The 19,477-nt window shown below is 40.3% G+C and overlaps 1 protein-coding gene across 1 annotated transcript in view; it reads right to left on the reverse strand.

The window, feature by feature from the left end:
- The window catches only part of MDGA2 (MAM domain containing glycosylphosphatidylinositol anchor 2), a 767,088-nt gene extending 748,181 nt beyond the window's left edge, over positions 1-18,907 (reverse strand). Inside the window, exon 1 of the mRNA XM_069464600.1 lies at positions 17,836-18,907. Coding sequence (XP_069320701.1) covers positions 17,836-18,115 — 280 coding nt within the window. The 5' untranslated portion in view covers positions 18,116-18,907. The remainder of the gene's footprint in view (positions 1-17,835) is intronic.
- Between the last annotated feature and the right edge of the window lie 570 nt (positions 18,908-19,477).

The raw sequence follows: 19,477 nt of genomic DNA on the forward strand, positions 1-19,477 counted from the left end.
TTACAAAAGCAATAGAAAACTAATACAATCAATTTAAGGTGATGTGTAACAGCCAAAAAGCTTTCTTGACAATTAATGAAAAGAATCTCATCTCCTACAAAGTGTAAAAAAAAAAAATCCTTAGGATAAGATCAGAATTTAATTATTCATAATTATAAGAGCAAGAGCTCTGGATATGCTTGAATTCACCTTCAAAGTTTGCTACCCCAAAGGAAGGGCCCAAATTGGGAAGATGTGGAGACCTAGAGATAAGAGCATCAGGTTTGATATACTCAACAATCTTGCTCATCAGGTTCCTATGGACTCTGTGTGCTTACAGAAGTCTCCTCCCTATTAGAGACAAGTGCTTCCTGCTTTGCCCTTGCTTGAAAAAAATGCAGATGACTCTTCCTTGCAAGGGGGCATATGTCCCACCCAGGATTTGCCAACACCTCCTCTTCTAGCCAAAAGGCCAGTAACTAGGGGTAAGTCACAACTGGCTGGGAAAACATTGAGCCCACCAAGTGAGGAAAGAACAGTGGCCCAAAGGAGCCACAGTACCTAGCCAACATGAGCCAATAGAATCAGTAGAATAACTTTGTGATTGATTCCGAGGATGCTAGGTCAACAGGGAATGGGACATAAAGTTAAATAACTGAGAATTCATTGATGCAAAGGCCTCTGACTAGCAATACAACACATTTCTCCCTTATGATCTAGCTCCCACTCCACTACTAGTAGCCAAACCCATAAGTAGGGTTAAGTTACAACATAACCCAGCCATGAAGGTGCTAAGGTTACCAAAGAGGAAAAGAGGAAGAAGAGAGACTACACTCTGAAGGAGGTAGATTTAGCCAGTAAGTACCAGCAAAAGCTGTAAGAGTATGCAGGTGAATGGATTCTGAGGGTGCTGGATTAAGATGGGAAGGGATAAAAGTTGAATAAGGGAGGGGCTTTTGATGTGGAACTACTCTCTCAGGATACAAAATTTAATCACACCCTGGTGAGGACTCCAGGAAAGGATACAATAATATTGCTAAAATAGCCTGGCAAACTTTGTTTACTTCACCCCTTACTAGGTGAAATTAAAATGCCAGAAATGCGTTATACAGTGAAACGAATTAAAAATGTAATGTATTTTATTCTAAGTAGGGTGGATAGATTTGTGCCATTATAGTCACTTTCTCTTATTGACTACTGCATGAGTATGCTAGGGCTGCCATAACAAAATACCACATAGTGAGTGCCTCATATAACAGAAATTTATTTCCTCACAATCCTGAACACTGTAAGTCCAAGAACAAGGTGCCAGCAGAATTGGTTTCTCTGAAGGCCTCTCTCCTTGCTTTCAGATGGCTGTATTTTCATGGTGTCTTCACGTGGCCATTTCTCCATGTGCAAATTCTCCTGGTATCTCTTCCTTTTCTTATATGAACACCAGTCCTACTGGATAAGGGTCTTACCCTTATGACTTCCTTTACCTTTAGTTACCTCCTTCAAAGCGCTATTTCCTAATACGGTCACATTGGGGGTTAAGGCTTCAACCTATGAATTTTTTTGGTGGGGAAACACAATTTCAGTCCAAACAACTCCCTTGGAAATTGATCATACATACAATCTGAAAAATGTAGAAACAGAGTATACGACAATGGAGTATTTTTTAAAAGTCTACCAAGACAACTGGTTATTTGGAGTAGAGGGAGGGAGTCTGAATATTGTTTCACTGTCACCTAGCTCTCTAGAAAATTGAGCTAACCAGACCAAACAGCATACTGTTATCATAGAGTGACAAACAAAAGAATATTTTTTAAATATTAAGAGAAGTGGGAAAGCCTGTGTACATATTCTACTTAAGGCCAGAAAACTCACCAGATGACCATGTCCGAACTAGTGAAAGGGGTCCCCACATTGCCAGTACTGTGGTAGGAGATGTCATAACAAAACTGTATTCCCTGATAGCAGTGGGAATGACAGGATCTCTAAAAATAGAGGATACTTGAGGCACTCAATTATCAGAAGCAGTATTGGCACAATTATCCTAACAGGTGGCATAGGTGGAATGGCAGCCTTAGTGAAGGGGTTCCCTAAAACACCTGTTGTCCCCACCCCAAGCCAAGACAGCAAATCAAAGACAGTATTACATTCTAGGAAACGGAAGATACTAATACTACCCTTAAAGATATAAAGAAGGCAGACGTTGTAGCTTGCATTATGCCCTCTATTTTATTTACAAATCTTGTGGATATGACAACCAGACAGATGCTGGAAGTTGAGACTGGACTACCACAAAGTCAACCAAGTAGAAGCCCCCATTTCAGGTGCTTGGCCAGGTGTCATATCTTTGCTAGAACATATTAATACTAATTTAGGTCATGGTACCCAGAAATTGATCTAGAAAAAACATTATTGTCCGTCTCTATTAAGAAGGAGAACCAGAAGCAGTTCTCATTCACATGGGACAAACGGCAGTATACACCTACCACCCTGGCCCAAGACTAAAATAACTTTTTTGTCCTCTGCCATAATACAGTCCTAAATAATCTGAACCTATCGGATATTAAGAAGATCATTACAATGGTCCAATATATCAATGACATCCTGTTAAGTGGACCACATAAGCAAAAAGTGGCAAGAACTTTGGAAGCCTTCGTAAGACACATGTGCTCAGAAAATGCAAAATAAACATCACATCATAAAAGTTTTAGGAACCTAAGGCCTGAATCATGGAAAGATAACCCTTCCAAAGAAAATGACAAATTACTGCACATTTCAAAATAAAGGACAACCCTTCCAAATAGCAGGACAAACTATCTCACATTGCCATCAATAAGGAGGAAGCACAATCCCTAACACGTCGCTTTGGATTTAGGAGAGAACATACTCTATTCCAGGAGTACTACTATGACCTATTTATCATATGGTACAAAAAGATGCTGACTTAGAGTGGGGCTTAGGGCAGTCAAAGATTTTGCAGAAGGTACTGTTTCCACTGGAAAATTTCTCAAGCTTAGACCATATGACCCACAAACTCTTTTAATATTAGAAATATCTTTAGTGTGAAAAGATACATGTAGAGTTTACAGCAAAGCCCAGTAGGAAAATCACAATGTATACACCTATGTTGAGCAAGCCCATGCCATTCGCAGTAGGGAATTACAAATGATTTGAAAAACAGTTTATGGTGTACTAATGGGAACTTGAATAGGCAGAATGCCTGAAAATAGGCTATTAAGAGACCATGGTGCCAAAAATGTCCATTATAAGCGAGGTCTATCAGTCACATCATAAGATCAAGCAGGTCCTCTAGCAATTTATTATTAGATATAAATGGTACATTCAGGACTGAGCCTAAGTGGACAGAGAATGCACAAGTAAGCTACATGCAGAGGTGGCCCAGATCCCTACATATTCTCTGTTGCACTGACTCACTCCCCTCAACTCATACCCATGACTGAATGGGAAGTCCCCTACAACTACAAAGTCCAAGCCGAGTTCACAGATGAGTTGGCTCCACGTACTGTATAAACAAAAAAGGTATTAACACCCATCCTGCAGCCCCACTAAGGGGTGCCTTCAAATACAGCAATGAGGGAAAAATCCACCTCATGGGCAAAGCTTCCAAGGTTATATACTTTGTGTGGAAAGAGAAGTGGCTAAGGTAAGAATATATACAGCCTCACTGGCAGCAGTGAATATCCTAAAACTTTTATTGATAAGGTGTTTATTTTCCATTTTCTGAGCACATGTGTTTTACCAAGGCTTCCAAAGTACTTGCCACTTTTTGCTTATTTGGTCCACTCAGCTTAAGACTCTGCTGCAACTGAATCGGAGTTCACCTTCTCCTTCTGCTCAACCCCAGCTCCCCCCTTCCCTTACAGGTGTTCTTCCCAAGAATACTCCCTAGTAAACCACCTGCGTAAATCTTCCTCTCAGTTAGTTTCCGGAGAAGCCAACCTCTGACATGCAGACACTGCATTGTGCCTTGATTTCCAGCCTACTAATTCCCATGACTTGGAAGGCTTCTATCTCCCTGTGATAACAATACATCTATTCCTTTTGATTCTGCCTATTTCTCTAGGCTAAGACTATGACCAGGCTACACATATGCTCCTACCCATGCAACTTCAAGTTCAATCCCCCACAGTAGAGCACAATAATATGTTGGAATTCTGCTTTACTACATTTCATTATTTGCTTTATAAATAACTTTCCATCTGTGGAAATGCTGAGTCTTTCATTAATAATGTCATAATAATTGTTGGGAGGATGACAGCTATGTAAAATGAATGAGAAGCAGTCAATAGTTAAACCACCAGAAAATATTCTTAGAGCAAATTTAGAATAATCTTTAAGAAAATCTAGAATAACTTTTGTCACAACCAAAGATATTTAAATAGCATTTTTAGGTTCTTAAAATAGTTCATCCTTTATTTTGCTTAAGAATCTCTATTCTACCCTTTGTAGATATCCCATTTAATTATTGTTAATTGTTAATATTATATAATATTCAATTAAATGATACATAGATTTACTTAAATCTAGGTGTCAAGTTGTATATTTCAATGATTGAGTCACTATCCACCTCTACCCAAAATAGAGCATGACCTAAGGTACCATAAAATGCAAAAAGTGAAAGTAAAGAATGACATAAAAATAGGATGTACTACATTCTGTAATTACTCCCAAATATAGCATTAAATGTATAACTAGTAAAAATATAAACTTTCTGAACTTGGAGTCAACTCATCTTTTATTCTACTCTTTTACAAAGGCTTGCAGTTTAATTTGAAATTTTCAGTTACAAAATACATGATGCCCCCACCACTTGACAATATTATTATAACTTTCAGCATACAAAAAGTCATATCCCAATAGTTTCAAGTATTTGGCTCAGGTATTAAGAAGCCACTATTTAAAGAAGGAATTCACAAAATCAATGTTTCTCCATGTTTTCAAAATAAAGAGGTCTGGCTTTAAAATACAATAACACAAGTCATACTACAGAATTAATGAATTCCCAATTGTGAAATGTGAATATATAATGAATTTCAGGATACTGCCCTTGCACCCAGACTGAATTAAGAGTTAAAGTTCTAAACACTCAATTGCCTCTGAAAATTTGAGGGGGGGATGGTTATCAGTTAAAGAAAACATCAGCTGCTTAGAAATGCATGGCACTACAGCTGAATATAATACCTTTCCTGTTCTCTCTTGAAATGGTTTCCTATTGAAGCAGTTTCTGTATCAATCACACAATAGCCAGAATGGTACAGGGTTATACTGTATAACACAATAACTGCATTCAAAAAGCATAGGAAAAAATGACTTTTATAGTAGCAAATACTGTAGCTAAAAGCCTAAAACAAATCACTAAGCTGCACTAATTTGTAAGCTTTGAGGTTTGAGGAACTCACTGGCAACTAAGAGAAGGGCAGAGCTTGCAATCAACTGTCCTCTTGAGCACAACAAGATTTTCAAGAAAAGAAATCCACCGATATAGTCTCCTCAATTAACTCTGTGTGAAAAATGTCCAAGCAATACCCAGAGGGAACTCAAAAATCAGGCCAACTATGACATTTAACTATCAATCTCACCAAGGCCAGTGATTATTAATAAGCCTGGGGAAAAATAAAGTAGTACACCTGACAGTGGTTATTTTTTATAAGCAAATGCCTACTATTTTATATGAAGGAATATAACTACTTCTGCAGAATATATAGCAGAGCCATTTCTTCATTTTTACAGGTTACTAATTATGAATAAGCTGAAAATATCCTATCATTCCAAAAATATTCCAGAGAGAGCCCTCAGTATGGTTATTTCAATACTAAAAAGAAAAAAATTATAAATCATACCTTTTTTTCCAAGAAAGAAAACTGAATGGTATAAATTGCTGACATTAGCTCCCTATATATATTTCTCAGGCAAAAAGCTAAAATTTATTGCACAAGTTGAATTTCAAATATATACTGTTTGAGATAAGTTTCATGCATGACACAATGTGAGCTAGCTACCTTGCATGTTTTAATCACAATAAGTATAAGCATACACATATCTGAATATAATTTGAATAATACATATAAAACCATTTGCAAGTATTTAATTTTACATATTCTTCATATTTGAATCCACCAGCAACCATATGATGGTTATTTAAACTTTATGAGTTTCAAATTTTATATATATCTCATTCAAAGATTTAGAGTAGGGTATAATGCCTAATACAAGCATGGCATATAGTAAGCACTTGATAAGTGGCAAATATTTTATGAAAAATTGCTATATCCTTTGTTTAATTCTTTCTCAATAATAGAAAAATGTGGAAGATAATCCTAGTTACTTAAGTTCGGTTTGTGAATGTATTTTAGAATCCAGATGTGAATGCAGATGTGTTTGATGTACTAAAATCTCACTTAGAAAGGAGAAAATACTACCAAAAAGATCTGACTAATAGAATGGCAGGGATGGTCTTCTAAGTATATAATTGACACTAAACTTCAAATGTATAAATCACTGTAATGCAGGTAAAATATTAACTGCACAGGTACTGCTATTATGTAGCTAAGAAATATTTTTCTTTTGTCAACTAAAAAAAGAAGGAAATAGAAGTTATGAGTTTCTAAAAGCAATGTTGTAAACTTATGAATACACACATGAATGTATCACAAAAGATATTTAAAAAGAAAATGTATGTTAGGTTAGAGATCATATACCCTGCTGCCAAAACTGAATCAGAGCCAGCTTTGCAAGGGAAGTGGAAAAGCCACCTAGCTCCTTGAGATTAACCTAAATAAGGTTTAGTTACTACTGCCTACACATTATAAATACACACACACACTCTTATATATATTTATATAGTTAATGTATTTATATATGAATTTGTATTTTTAGAGTATGCATATGTATACTCTATATACAAATATGTATTTGTAGTGTGCATGTGTGTTTGTATATAAATATGCATGTGTGTGTATATATATTATACATAAATGCAAGGGCTGTCTGGAAAGTATCCAAGCATGTAACTGTTCTTGTTGTATTATCAATTGCTGAATACTCATTGGACAGTCCTTGTATATATCTTATTTAGACCTTCTCTGAAACTGGAGAAGTGGTTAAATATAAAGGTTTAAAAGTACTTCTTTGCATAAATAAGCTTAGACAGTTAAGGCATTAATAGTAAGTTTCAGTGATGAAAGAAAATAAAAAACTTGAATGCTTTTTGAAATATTAACTAAAATGATATAATGATAATAGAGTTCAATAGTAAAATCACAGTGAACAAGAAGGCCACTTTCAACCCCAGAGGCTGTGATTGGAGGGATATTTGACAGAGAGGCACAGGAAATAATCAGAGAATAAACAGCCTCTGAGTAACAAGGCAGATTATTTCAGGCCACAGTCCACTGGGAGTTATTCTTGTCTTGGGGAAAGACTGGGAGGTTTCTAAACCCCAATTTTCACAGTGATGATGTCATTATGTAGTTTACAACATTGTAGGGAATGGTCCTAATGAAAGAGAGTCGTGCCTCTGTAGACAAGTATATTTATATGAATCTGTGTACAGCAAAGAAAGATCAAAATTAGTCAAAGTTTTAGTTTTGACTAATTGTGGACTAAGACTGAAGACTCTTTAAAATGAATATAGTAGCTTTGTTACAAGAAAAGTGTACAGGTGACACAGACTAGTGTGAACATGAACATGAAAAATGTAAGTGATTCAAAGGATGAGAGAGAATCACAATAAGGGTGTAGCATAAACCATAAAAAAAAAAACAAGGATAAAAGCATTAAAACCAGAACCAGGATAAAAGCATTAACTACACCATTTCTAGATAAAAATTTCACTAATTCTGAGATACCTGGGTAAGACTGACAACTCTGAAACTACTTGGCGGTTATATCTGTGCATATTACAGAGTCTACTGTGTATATACGCTTAAGGTGACTTTTTTAGCAAAGTCAATATTGTTCATTCCACATAATAGGGAAATTCTTCTCAACTGATAATTTTTTTTTTATTTTTTATAGTCCCGAGTAAGGACTGCCTTCTACTCTGGTTAAAGAGGTACCTGACCAATATGCCCAAATAATATTAAGCTAATATTCTGACGTTCAGAAGACTATCCTAATTAAGCAATTGCAGACATCTAGTTAATTATATGAATAAGGATTATGGAATTAAACTACCTTTCACTCTCAAAAGATAGTAAATACAAAGGAAAAAAATGCATTGTGTCTAAAAATCTTTTCTTATATATGTGGCTGTTACAGTTTAAGGCTGAGTAAAGTCCCATTCAGCCTTTTCAGTTATTCTACTTTAAAGATTTTTTTCAATGATTAGATGAGTAGGTGAGAAACTAATTTTGTTTACTTTTGGATCAAAATTAGAAGAAGATGTTATACAACAATTTTGTGATAAACCCATTTAATGATTTATCTTCATTTTATGTTTTTATTTATGAATTCTTAATTATTAATATAAGTACTCTTACAACTACATCCCTAGGTTTTCTTTTTTGTCTGTGTGAACACTTTTTATATACTGCTATTTTTCAATTAATCTTGAAATGGAGGATATTAAGAATATTCTTGCTCCCTTATACAAAAACAAGATTTATACACATATTTGAACATACACATATACTTATATAAGCACAAATTTATCCATGATTATAAGGTTTAGGTTACACTGATGTTCCCTGGAGCTCTTAAATGAAGGGGGATACCAGCTCCCTGCCCACTACCATCATTAAAAAGCAAAAGAAGAAATTCCAGCATTGTGTGGATTGAGAGAGGGAGGCTAGCCTAAGGAGAAATATCACATACACGTGCGTACAAAATACAATACCAATAGCATTTTCACATACATACTAATACTACACCTAGTGTTCAAAAAAACACTACTTGAGTCATTTTCTGCTTGACTGATACAACTGGAATGTTTTTTCCAGAAAAAAATTAATTGCTTTCTGTTATTTCCTAGTCCCTTATTCTGTTCTAAAAACTAAATGACTATCCTATTATAAGGTTCAATTGCAAGAGCATCTAAGAGAGCAGTTTTTTAAGAAGAGATCGGAAGCTCTCCATGTTCTCCTGTTTCTACTCCAGATGTAAAAAATCCAACTACAATTTTTTTGTTCTTGCTGTTTTCAGCCCACTCTCCTCAGAGTATACTGTATGTGGAAACTGAGGGCTAGAGATTAAGATTTTTGCCTGAGGTAACACAATAAAGCAGAAGCCGAACGAGAAGAAAGCCTAAGTAACCCAACAGTTTTCAACTATATCATGCTGTCTTGCACAGTAATAAAAACCATAATGAAAGCACATACCTCTCTTTTCACAAGGGCAATGCACTCATCTCATTGGCTGAATATTTGTAAAGAACAACATGATGTTTTAAGTCATCTGGACCCATAATCTGCTGCTTCTAAGCAACACTTCTTTTCAGCACTCCAAAAAGGCCTTGAATAGTCTTCTGAGTTTACCTCCAAAAACAGCTGCTATGTATTAACATATTCCAGGCTTCCCAAATTTGCCTAGATTTGGAGAGAGCTCAGTACCCTATAGGAATTTTAGAGACAACTGTCCTATCTTCTGAAGATCAGATAAGTTAGCTTCACACACATACCACCTCAGAATCTTGACGGACATAACTATCTGAGCAAGTTCCACAGTATCATACAATAACATTTATTTTGTAGACCTATAGACTTTTGGAGGGGAAAGACATAGGTTAAAGTTGGGGTAAACTTTTGAGAAATTGCTAAGGCTTTGTTACACACCCAATCCAGGGTTGTTTTTCGTTCTGTACCACTATCCTTCCAGCTGGGATCCATGCTGTAGCAATGCCCTGCCCTCCCTCTTTACCTGTACCATGCCAACCCACTTTCAAGGCTCAACTCTTGATGTATCAGCTTTTTCAAGCTTCCTTCAACCATGATAGCAACCGTAATTGCTCTCTCTTGCTTAGGCACAAACATCTGTGTATTTCTCGCAGCCGTATTTTATTGGATTGTCTGTTTGTTTTTATCTCCTAAATGAACTTGTAACCTCTTTGAGTTTATAGCCCTTACAATACAGCTACATGCATTATCTATAGCAGTTATACATTAATTTACTAACTGAAGTTACTGGAACTTAACCTAAATTTGCCTAGAACCTGTGAAAAATTCTCACTCATCACAACGTCTTCCTCAAGCACTTTCTGTCCTTCTCAGGATACTCATAGTAGCCTTTTCCTCCTACTCCTCAATAAGAAGTCCTCCTGAGGTGAGGCACAAACCCAAATCAGTTACATGCAGAAGTAACAGACACAATGGGTGCCGACATTTAATCTGTGCCCACCTGCCCTTATGTTCCCTAATCATACAATTAATCAGCAAAAATAATAATCCGGTTTAGAGTGACATGACACAGGCCCTATTTAAAATCCCTTTATCCCTTCATCTTTCTCTACCAGGGCATCAGAAAAATCTCCCTGAAGATGTCCCTCAGCCAGACAACAGACATTTTTCTTTTTTACTCTATTTTGATGCATTCGAGCAAAGTTCTAGTTACTTCAGGAAAAAAAAATATATGTTTGCTATTTTGTCATTACTGAAAGGGCAGAAACATTTTTATAATAGCCTTTACTTCCTACTTACCTCTTTCAGATCTCAGCTGCCTTTTGTGCTGTCCATTAGGACTTTGGGATGCCTCGCTGTGAAAAAAAACTTTCCTCTTTTAGGCAGACATGTTTCCCTTTCCAGAGAATCACTCAATTATTCTTATTCTCTCCATTCTCATTACAACAAAATAAGACAAAAAGTATACTGCTTGAAGATAAAATAACATGTCATATAGTTGATCCTGTCAACCACAGGACAGTCCTTAATATAGATTTGGCCACAAGCAGAAAGAAACTGAGGTCTCTTATTTTTATGCAAAGTTGGAAAGGTAACATAATAAAAGACAGTAAGAATAAGTTACATCATAATTTCTAATAGCTTTCATCCTACCATAATAGGTACTGAAATGATAAATTTAAGGTAACTGTGTAATAGCCAAAAAATATCCTAACAGTTGAAATTCTCTTCTGTGATTGTAACTCCTGGGGGATATATGACTTGGATTATAAAACAGAAATCATTGTCCTTAATTAATTCAATCGATGACATCAACAGGAAAAGAAAGAAAGTGTTTTAAAAATATAAGATTGGAAATGGCAAAGTGTCTTGGAAAAGTAGTAAGAAACTGATATAAAACAAGCTTAAATGGGATCCGTACAAGGTGGTATAGTTAGGAAAGAAAATGGAATTGTGCTGGTATAAAATGGAAATAACTTAGTTCATACCTCAATAATTGAGCATGAGAGAGTTTAGTAATATGCAAAAGTCAAATAAGTTCATACAATGAACATACCTAGACCATAGAAAAAAGAATTTCACAAACAGCACAGGACCTCCATCTGCCTGACATAATAGAAAAAGCACTGTGTCTTAAATCAGTGGGGTTATTTAATGATCTTAAAGTCTCTTCTCACTTACAACTTTATGATTTTACAGAGCAAAAAAAATTATTAATTAGATTTGAAAATAAAAATAAGATACAGTTTTCTATGAATGTAATCATTTATTCAGTCTGCTCTAAGTAATATACTATTTACATTGACAGTCACTGAAGGAAAGAAATAAAATTTCATTTTATTCAGTTAATGGCAATTATGATGAAGCTGAAAACGTTCACTCCATTCACACTTGAAATGCATTCAATATAATACTTTGCATATTCTTCCAAAATAGCCAAAAAGGAGAATAAGAAAGACATTCTCCAATTTAACTCTGAGCTGATAGCACATTAGTTAACTTTAGCTGCTCTAGAGATGAATTTCAGGACGAGGCCGGCACATCTAGCTGTTTGTTGTTGCATTTGTGGGTTACAAACCTTGAGCCCAACTCTTGTGAGTGAGACTCTTCCCAACGCATGAGGGCCAGGGCAGAGAATGTAAGTGATGAATCACCTCTGGACTTGGAAAGCAACCCAGGACCTTGGTTCCTGATACTGTCTTAATAAAATATAACCTGAACCCAAAATGATATAATCCCATCCCCATGAGCCTTACCCCAATTACATGAAAACAGTAGGTTTTAAAAGAATACAGAGCACACTTTCAGAAAAGTTTGTTTGTATCCTGCTTCTCAAGAAAGGTTTAAGATGTTTCACAACTACAAAAAAATTAAAACATTATTAAAACATAAATATGAAGACTCATAACCAAAGACAATAAAATTAAGCAAAGAAGTCAAGATCATGAAACATGTCTTCCTAAAATTCCTTTTGTGACATACATTCACCAGAATTACTTCATCACTAAACTTTTACCTCTACCTCTTAACTATCTGAACCCTGGCACCTTACGGACTTATTCACTATAAAATGGTAACTTAGGCTTAATGTATAGCTTGCTCAATCTAAAATATTTATAAGCCCATTTAGGGGCTTTCCCAGGGACATACAAGACATGGGCAATTAACACTGTATAAAATAATCTTCCCATTTTGCAGGTGAAATCTCAGTAATATAACCAGCAAGGATAACCTTGAGTGGACAAAAGTTATCCCAAGATAGGATGTCAACCGAGCCACTCTTCCTTGCTGATGGTGGCCAAGTTGGTGACAATATAAGAGTGTGTGTGAATGTGTAGGGACAGTAGGGTAAGTAGTGGGAAGAGAGGTTAGAAATGATTGTATGTAATAGAGCTTCAGATTGATTTTTTTTAGCAGCATTTATTAAAGTCATCTCCTTCCCTTCTCCTACAGGATGACACCCTAAATATGGTTGGGTCAACAGCAGTATCTCATCACAGGGCCTCTGTGATGTTCATCCAATCTGAACAACAATCACAATAAATATACCTTGGGATAACTTTGCTATGAGGATGGCAACATCCTGGGTCTGGCTGTAATGGCCGAGTGACCTCCCATAGCATACTTATCCTTTTGGATCAATGTGTTCATACAGATTCAACCCACTAACAGCCTGAAATATCTTCCAGAGCCTTCTTGTCTTACGTATCTCCTTGTTCTTAACTCCACTTGTCATTTCTTTTTTTTTTTTTTTTTTTGGAGACAGAGTGTCGCTTTGTTGCCCTGGCTAGAGTGAGTGCCGTGGCGTCAGCCTAGCTCACAGCAACCTCAAACTCCTGGGCTTAAGCGATCCTACTGCCTCAGCCTCCCGAGTAGCTGGGACTACAGGCATGCGCCACTATGCCCGGCTAATTTTTTCTATATATATTTTAGTTGGCCAGATAATTTCTTTCTATTTTTAGTAGAGATGGGGTCTCGCTCTTGCTCAGGCTGGTCTCGAACTCCTGACCTTGAGCGATCCACCCGCCTCGGCCTCCCATAGTGCTAGGATTACAGGCGTGAGCCACCGCGCCCGGCCTCCACTTGTCATTTCTGTCTAGCTACTCTCTTGGGTGCTATTCTGAAATTGCATGACATATACTGAAATTATGTGAATTAATTTAGTTTGCTACTTTGTCATATGCATGTATTTGACAAATTAACACGTGTTTGACACATATGTTTGATACCTAACACATTCAAAGCTATTTTTGGACAGTGAACTATTTCAGGATACCAAGTCATTGTTTGATTTGGTCCCCACTAAAAACTATTCAGACTTGGAGCTTTATTTTGTTTTCTGTTTGTAGTGGGGATTTGTCTATGCTGATGCAGTAATGTTTTATTGTCCTCCTTGGAAATTAAGGGCATGATAATCAGAAGTAACAATACAGCGTGTCGATGGAGAAGTTCTTCCTTTGTTAGCCAGCCAACTGAGAAGTTTACAGGAGGTATGATCCTTGGTAATATGTCATTATCAACATGATCTCTACAAAACACAGTTAAACAGCCCAAACAATTTACTACCACAGAATGACTTAAGAAGAAAACTTTCAAAACTAGGAAAAAGTTTCAGATCACTTGTCTCTAGATATTTCAGTAAGCATACACATAGCTGGACTTTACATTCTGACTCTCGATGATATGTCTAATTAGTTATCCTAAACCAAATGCAATGTGAGTGCAACAAAATTAATAATGCTAAAATTAGATATCAGGTCATTGTTCATTTAATGACTTTTTGGTTTTCAGTGGTGTTTAAATAAAAAGAAAATTCAAACAAACTTTAAGATACCAAGAGTATTTGGGGGAAATTTTTGAAATTTAAGAAGTGAAATTATATCTTAATAAAGTAAATTTTAAAAAACACACAAATATATATCTCCAAATGGGTATAATCCATTGAAATAGTTGTCTTAGGAAGTCCATGTGGCCTTTTTTTTTTTTGTGCTACTCTATTATGAAGAGTTTTTTGCAATCTTTCAGAAGTTTTTTTTAAATAATCGATATTACTATAATGTCATATTTGATAAGAAATATGTAAGGAATATGAAGAACAGATCCCATTTTCAAAAAAAATTGATAGAATTATTGGCTGAGGGTAGATAAGTAGTTAAAGGATAATCTCTCTTACTCAGCTGCCACACCACATATAAATTTTAGCTATTGTGCAGTTAATTTTGGTAAGAAATATTCCAAGATAAATGACAATAAATTCCTAGGTATATAGCAGAAACTCTTACACACATGGTTGTGGAACTGATTAGGCATAATAGGAAGAAAATTATAATACTTGAGACAGTATAACCCATGCATTAAAACAAATATTGTCAGTTTCCTAAAAAATAAAATCTGAATTTCATGCTCAGAGTTCTCCAGCTAGGAAGTGGAGGAGTGAAGGGGTTGCCTAGCTATTTCAGGAAAGAAAGGTTATTAATGACATAGTTCTAAATCATGTATAATAAATAATTTTATGTGACAATGAAGTGATTTCACCTCAGTAACCTAGAAAATGATTTTTATTTCCTCCTGGACCTGGCTACCATAAGAAGGATTAAGAAATAATACTTTGTGTGTAGTCTGAATGGTTTTACATCTGGCAAACACAGGCAAATAAAGAAATACAGACTTTTATGATCAAAGTTCCTATCTAGATTTTTGAAGTTTCTGTTTATAATTATTCTGCTTTTAAATTAATCATTTTCAAAGATCTTTATGTAAAATGTTCAAAACACACTTTACAACCTTACACTAAATCTTACATCTGCCTGTTACAACTGATCAATTTTTTAACTAAATAAAAATAAACTGTTCTCTTCCCTACAAATGCTTCAACAAATAAAAATAAAACTACCTTATGTTAAGAAAGGTCATGATTTACAAAGTCAAAGCAATGAAACTGTCAGTCTGTGCCAGTGCTTCTCTCACTTTAGTGTGCATCCAAACCATCACATGAGGTAATGAACAGGAATCAATGGGTCCCATGCCCTGACTTTCTGATGTAGAAAGTCTCAGAGGGGCCTGAGAATTTGCATTTCAAACAAGTTCCAGGGTCACAGTGATGCTAAAGATCAGGCTCACACTTTGTGAACCTAAACTTCCGTGATATGTATGACATTTTTGAAAAGTAATATACAATTTTTTTCACCCATCTACTAGCTGCACCATTTATAATAGGCAGGGATTCTGATTAATATTTTTCACACAAAGCCAATTCTATTCCTAGCTACGTGACTAACGACCACATCAATATTAAAACAAAGATAAACGAAAAAGATCCCATGTTCATTACAATCACCAGCTCAGTAGCAAAACTGCCTCCTGCTTTATTGTTAATAGACATGGGCACAGGATTATATTAATGAAATTGTTTCCTTTTTCTCTCCACTCCTAGACTATACCCTTTTCCACTGTCCAACATGAGACTTGCCAGGGCAAATAATCAGAATGACAAAAAATGACAGGAAAACAGAACAATGCCTTTCTAATCTAGACAGTTCCATCAATGTCCCACTGTCATCCCTGCTCCAGTCTTTCTCACTTCTCATTACCGCCCCTACACACGCACACGCACACACATTTTTTTAAAACAATTCAAAACAAGAAAACTTATTTTAGTGGGGATGATCCAAACCAATGAAAGAGAACTAGAGATTTGGATATGGGATCAGAGGAATTCAGACTTTCCCATCCTAATGATCGGCCCCTTGAGAAGGTTCTGACTCCAGTATTCCTGCATCCCTAGAATCCCAGCTTCTCTCAGCTGTTCAGGGGACACCAGAGTCCAGCAAAGTCACAAGAACACTAAATGAATTCCTGCTCTCTTCAGGCCCCACCTCCTGCTGTCAGTCAAGCCTTGCTTGAGGTGAGCCAGAAGACTCAGCATCTCTCTCACACACAAACACCCCATCACCATGGCTCCACCGCCACCAGAGAAGTTGTCTTTTATTTGGGAAGGACCAGGTGAGGAGAGGGGAAGTTCAGACGCTTAGAGGTGGGAGAAAGTGAAGGTTTGTTGGCCTGAACCAAGGAGGGAACCAGAAAGACATGAAAGGAGAGTAGCAGATGGAGCACAGGAGAGATCGGAGCTTCTGCTGAGAACCACCTCCATTTCTCCCCAGCACTGCTCAGCCCTGGACGGAATATAGTAGAGAAAGTAAAGTCTGTGTCCGATCTCCAGAATGCATCTCCAAACACCAGCCCACTGCTGCACTCCACCTTCCCAGAGAGTTTGAGGACTCAAGATCCACTGGCACCCGTGTCCACTCTGTGGTCAGTCCTAGGGTTTGCAGAGAAAGCTCTCACACTTCCACAAATGGCCTTTTGGCCCAAGGACAGCCATTGCCCTACCCCTGCAGTGCTGGGGTCCAAACCCCCCTAGTGAGACCAAGGTAAAGTGGGCCGGATATCCAGCACACATTCCCTAGAGGGTGCTGTGGGTGTCTTGACCAGCTGTCCCCTCACGAGCCGCCCCCCTAACCTCCCACCGTACCTCGAGAACACAAAAGTTATTTTTCTTTCGGGGCACGGCCTGCTTGTCCCAAGAGAAGACTTAGATTTCAGTCCACTATTAACCAGGACCTGGATATGTGCGCGCGCGCGTGTGTGTGTGTGTGCGTGTGTGTTTCAGTCCCGAAAACCAAGGGTGCCAACTGCTGACAGGCAAAGGAACCTGGAGTTGCTTTTGAGGACTTCAAAACCTCCAAATTAACAAGCTTGCCCTTCTAAACCTTTCATATCTAGGTTTTCCGGAGGAGAGCTGAGGACTGTTTCTGTTGCAGCGAGCTGGTGTCCTGCCCTGGAGGCAAGACGCGCGGACTTAGCCCTCCGTTCATTCATGCATTTGCTCATCCATTCACACAAACATGTCCCTTAATTGTGTCTGGCACCGAGAATCTTGCCTGCTATTTTCCCCTCCCCAAGTCAGTGCTCATGGCAACCGCTGGTGCAGAACGCAACTCAACTGTCACCCCACTTCCTGAGCCGGAAAATCAAGGCATGTAGGTATTCACAGAGAAAGGAAAAGGTGGAGAGGAGGCGGCGGGAGGCGGGAGGCGGGAGGCGGAGAGGGATAGGGAGACTCAAAGGGGTCACACTTGAAGCTTCCCTTGGGGGGAAACCGCAGGACGGACACCGCGGCATGCGAGGAGCCAAACCATTATTAAATCAAAGACTACTGGAGCTCGGGTCCCCCGCGGGGATAAATCAAGTGCAAAGCCACTCGTTCGCATGAGTGCGTTGCTGCCGGCTCGACCCAACTCCGAGCCCGAGCTGAGGCGCCGGGGGAGCGGCTCGCAGCCCAATCCGCAGCGCGCTCGCTGCCTCCTTATCGCTCCCAATAACGTGATGAAGTGTAAATCAAATGCCACGCCGGGAGGGGCCCCGGCACGGCGCGAGTCGTGCATTTTCGCTCACCAGCCTATCTTGCCTAAGAATCACAAGGTCACGATAGCGTCGCGATTCCACTCACCGTACACTCCTTGGCCAGAGATTCCCTCCAGGAGGACTGTCAGCAGCCACACGAGACCGTACACTAAATCCATCTTCACGTGAACATGAACATATCCAGCCCAGGGGGTACGCAGCGGGACCTTCCGGAGGCCGGCGGCCAGCCAGGCGCGCTCCACTCGCGCCCGGGCCGCGCCGAGGTGCCCGGGAACTGCTCGCGGAAGGAGGAAGCGCCGTCCGTCCGTCCTTCCCCCGCGGCGGCCGCGAGCGGAGCGCAGGAGCCCCGCACACCCCACACTCATGCACACACACACACACACACACACACGCCCACAACACAATGCCCTCTCACACAAACACACACACACACACACACACACGAACGCCGCACTCACACCGGGCGCCTGGGAAAATCGCAGACGCCGGGGAGGAGCAGGGGGCGGTGATGGGAAGGGAGCTCCGAGGAGAAGTGTTCTTCAGGGGAGCGGGCTCGAGTCTCCGCGGCGGCGGCGGCGGCGGCGGCGCGGGCCGGGGCCGGGGGGCCGCGCGGTGCGAGCCTGGCTCGGAGAGCCGAGGAGCAGGAAGTGGCCTCTGACCCGGGACACCGACCAGGGCTCTCTTGCCTGGGTTCGCCTTTACAAAGTAACTCGCGAAGGTCCCCGGAGGAGCGTCAAGCGGCGGCAGCGGCCCGCCCGCCCGCAGTCCGGAGCCCCCAGCCCTGCTGTCTTGCCGTCCCCCATTCCATCAGTTGCCATTGCAACGCCAATCCTGTTACACCATACAGACTCGCATCGCCGAGCGGAGAGGGGAGGAAGACGAGGAGGAGGAAGAGGAGGAGTGGGGCTAGAGGAACGGGGGTGGGGAGGAGGGGCAGGAAGGAGGGGGAAGAAGGAAGAGGAAAGGGTCCAACAGGGAGCGGAGTGTGCGTCTGGAGCTCGCTCGGGCACCAGCCTCAGCCGCCGCCGCTACCACAGCCACCGCTCTCCAAAATATCCTTTAGCGCCCCGCCAGCGAAGAGGATGCTCTGGCCGGCCGCACCAATTCCGGAGCCGAAGGCAGAGTCCAGGCACCGTCGCTTGCAAGAGAGGGAGAATGCCAAGCCGAGACCCGATCCTCACACACGTCCACGCGTGCCCACCGGCACTGCGCGCGTCCTCTTCTCTTCCGCGCCGCCCCCGCCAGGTGGAGAGGGTGGGGGCGGTCGGGACAGGCGGGAGTTTAGAGCAGGGAGCCGCAGAAGGGGTTCCCCGCTTGGGCTAACGTAGTGCTGGCATCCAGAGGTGAAGGCGGGAGCGGCCGCCTGCGGAGGGCACCCGGCTGCGTGGCCGCCGCTCGGGCCGCAGCTGCGGCAGAGGTGCCCGGCTGGGCTGCTGAGCGCCCGGGGCTCGACGCCGGCCGGAATCCCTGGGTGTGCGCGGAGATGCGCGCCGCGGAGGCGAAAGGAGGGAGGAGGAGGAGGGCGAAGCGGCGAGCGCGGAGCGCAGGCGGACCGGCTGCCGGGCTGCCGGGGAGGAAGGCTGTGTGTGGTCACGTTGTGCGCTACGTGCTGGGAGCGCGAGCTGCTAGCCGCAGCCGGGCGACGTCAAAGCCGGGTGCGCGGCTCTGCCGCCTGCCTCCGCGCCTCCTCTGCTCCTCCTTCGCTCTGCCTTCCTGTCAGCCGAGCT

This window comes from Eulemur rufifrons, chromosome 2, assembly GCF_041146395.1.
Source record: "Eulemur rufifrons isolate Redbay chromosome 2, OSU_ERuf_1, whole genome shotgun sequence".
Lineage (NCBI taxonomy): Eukaryota > Metazoa > Chordata > Mammalia > Primates > Lemuridae > Eulemur > Eulemur rufifrons.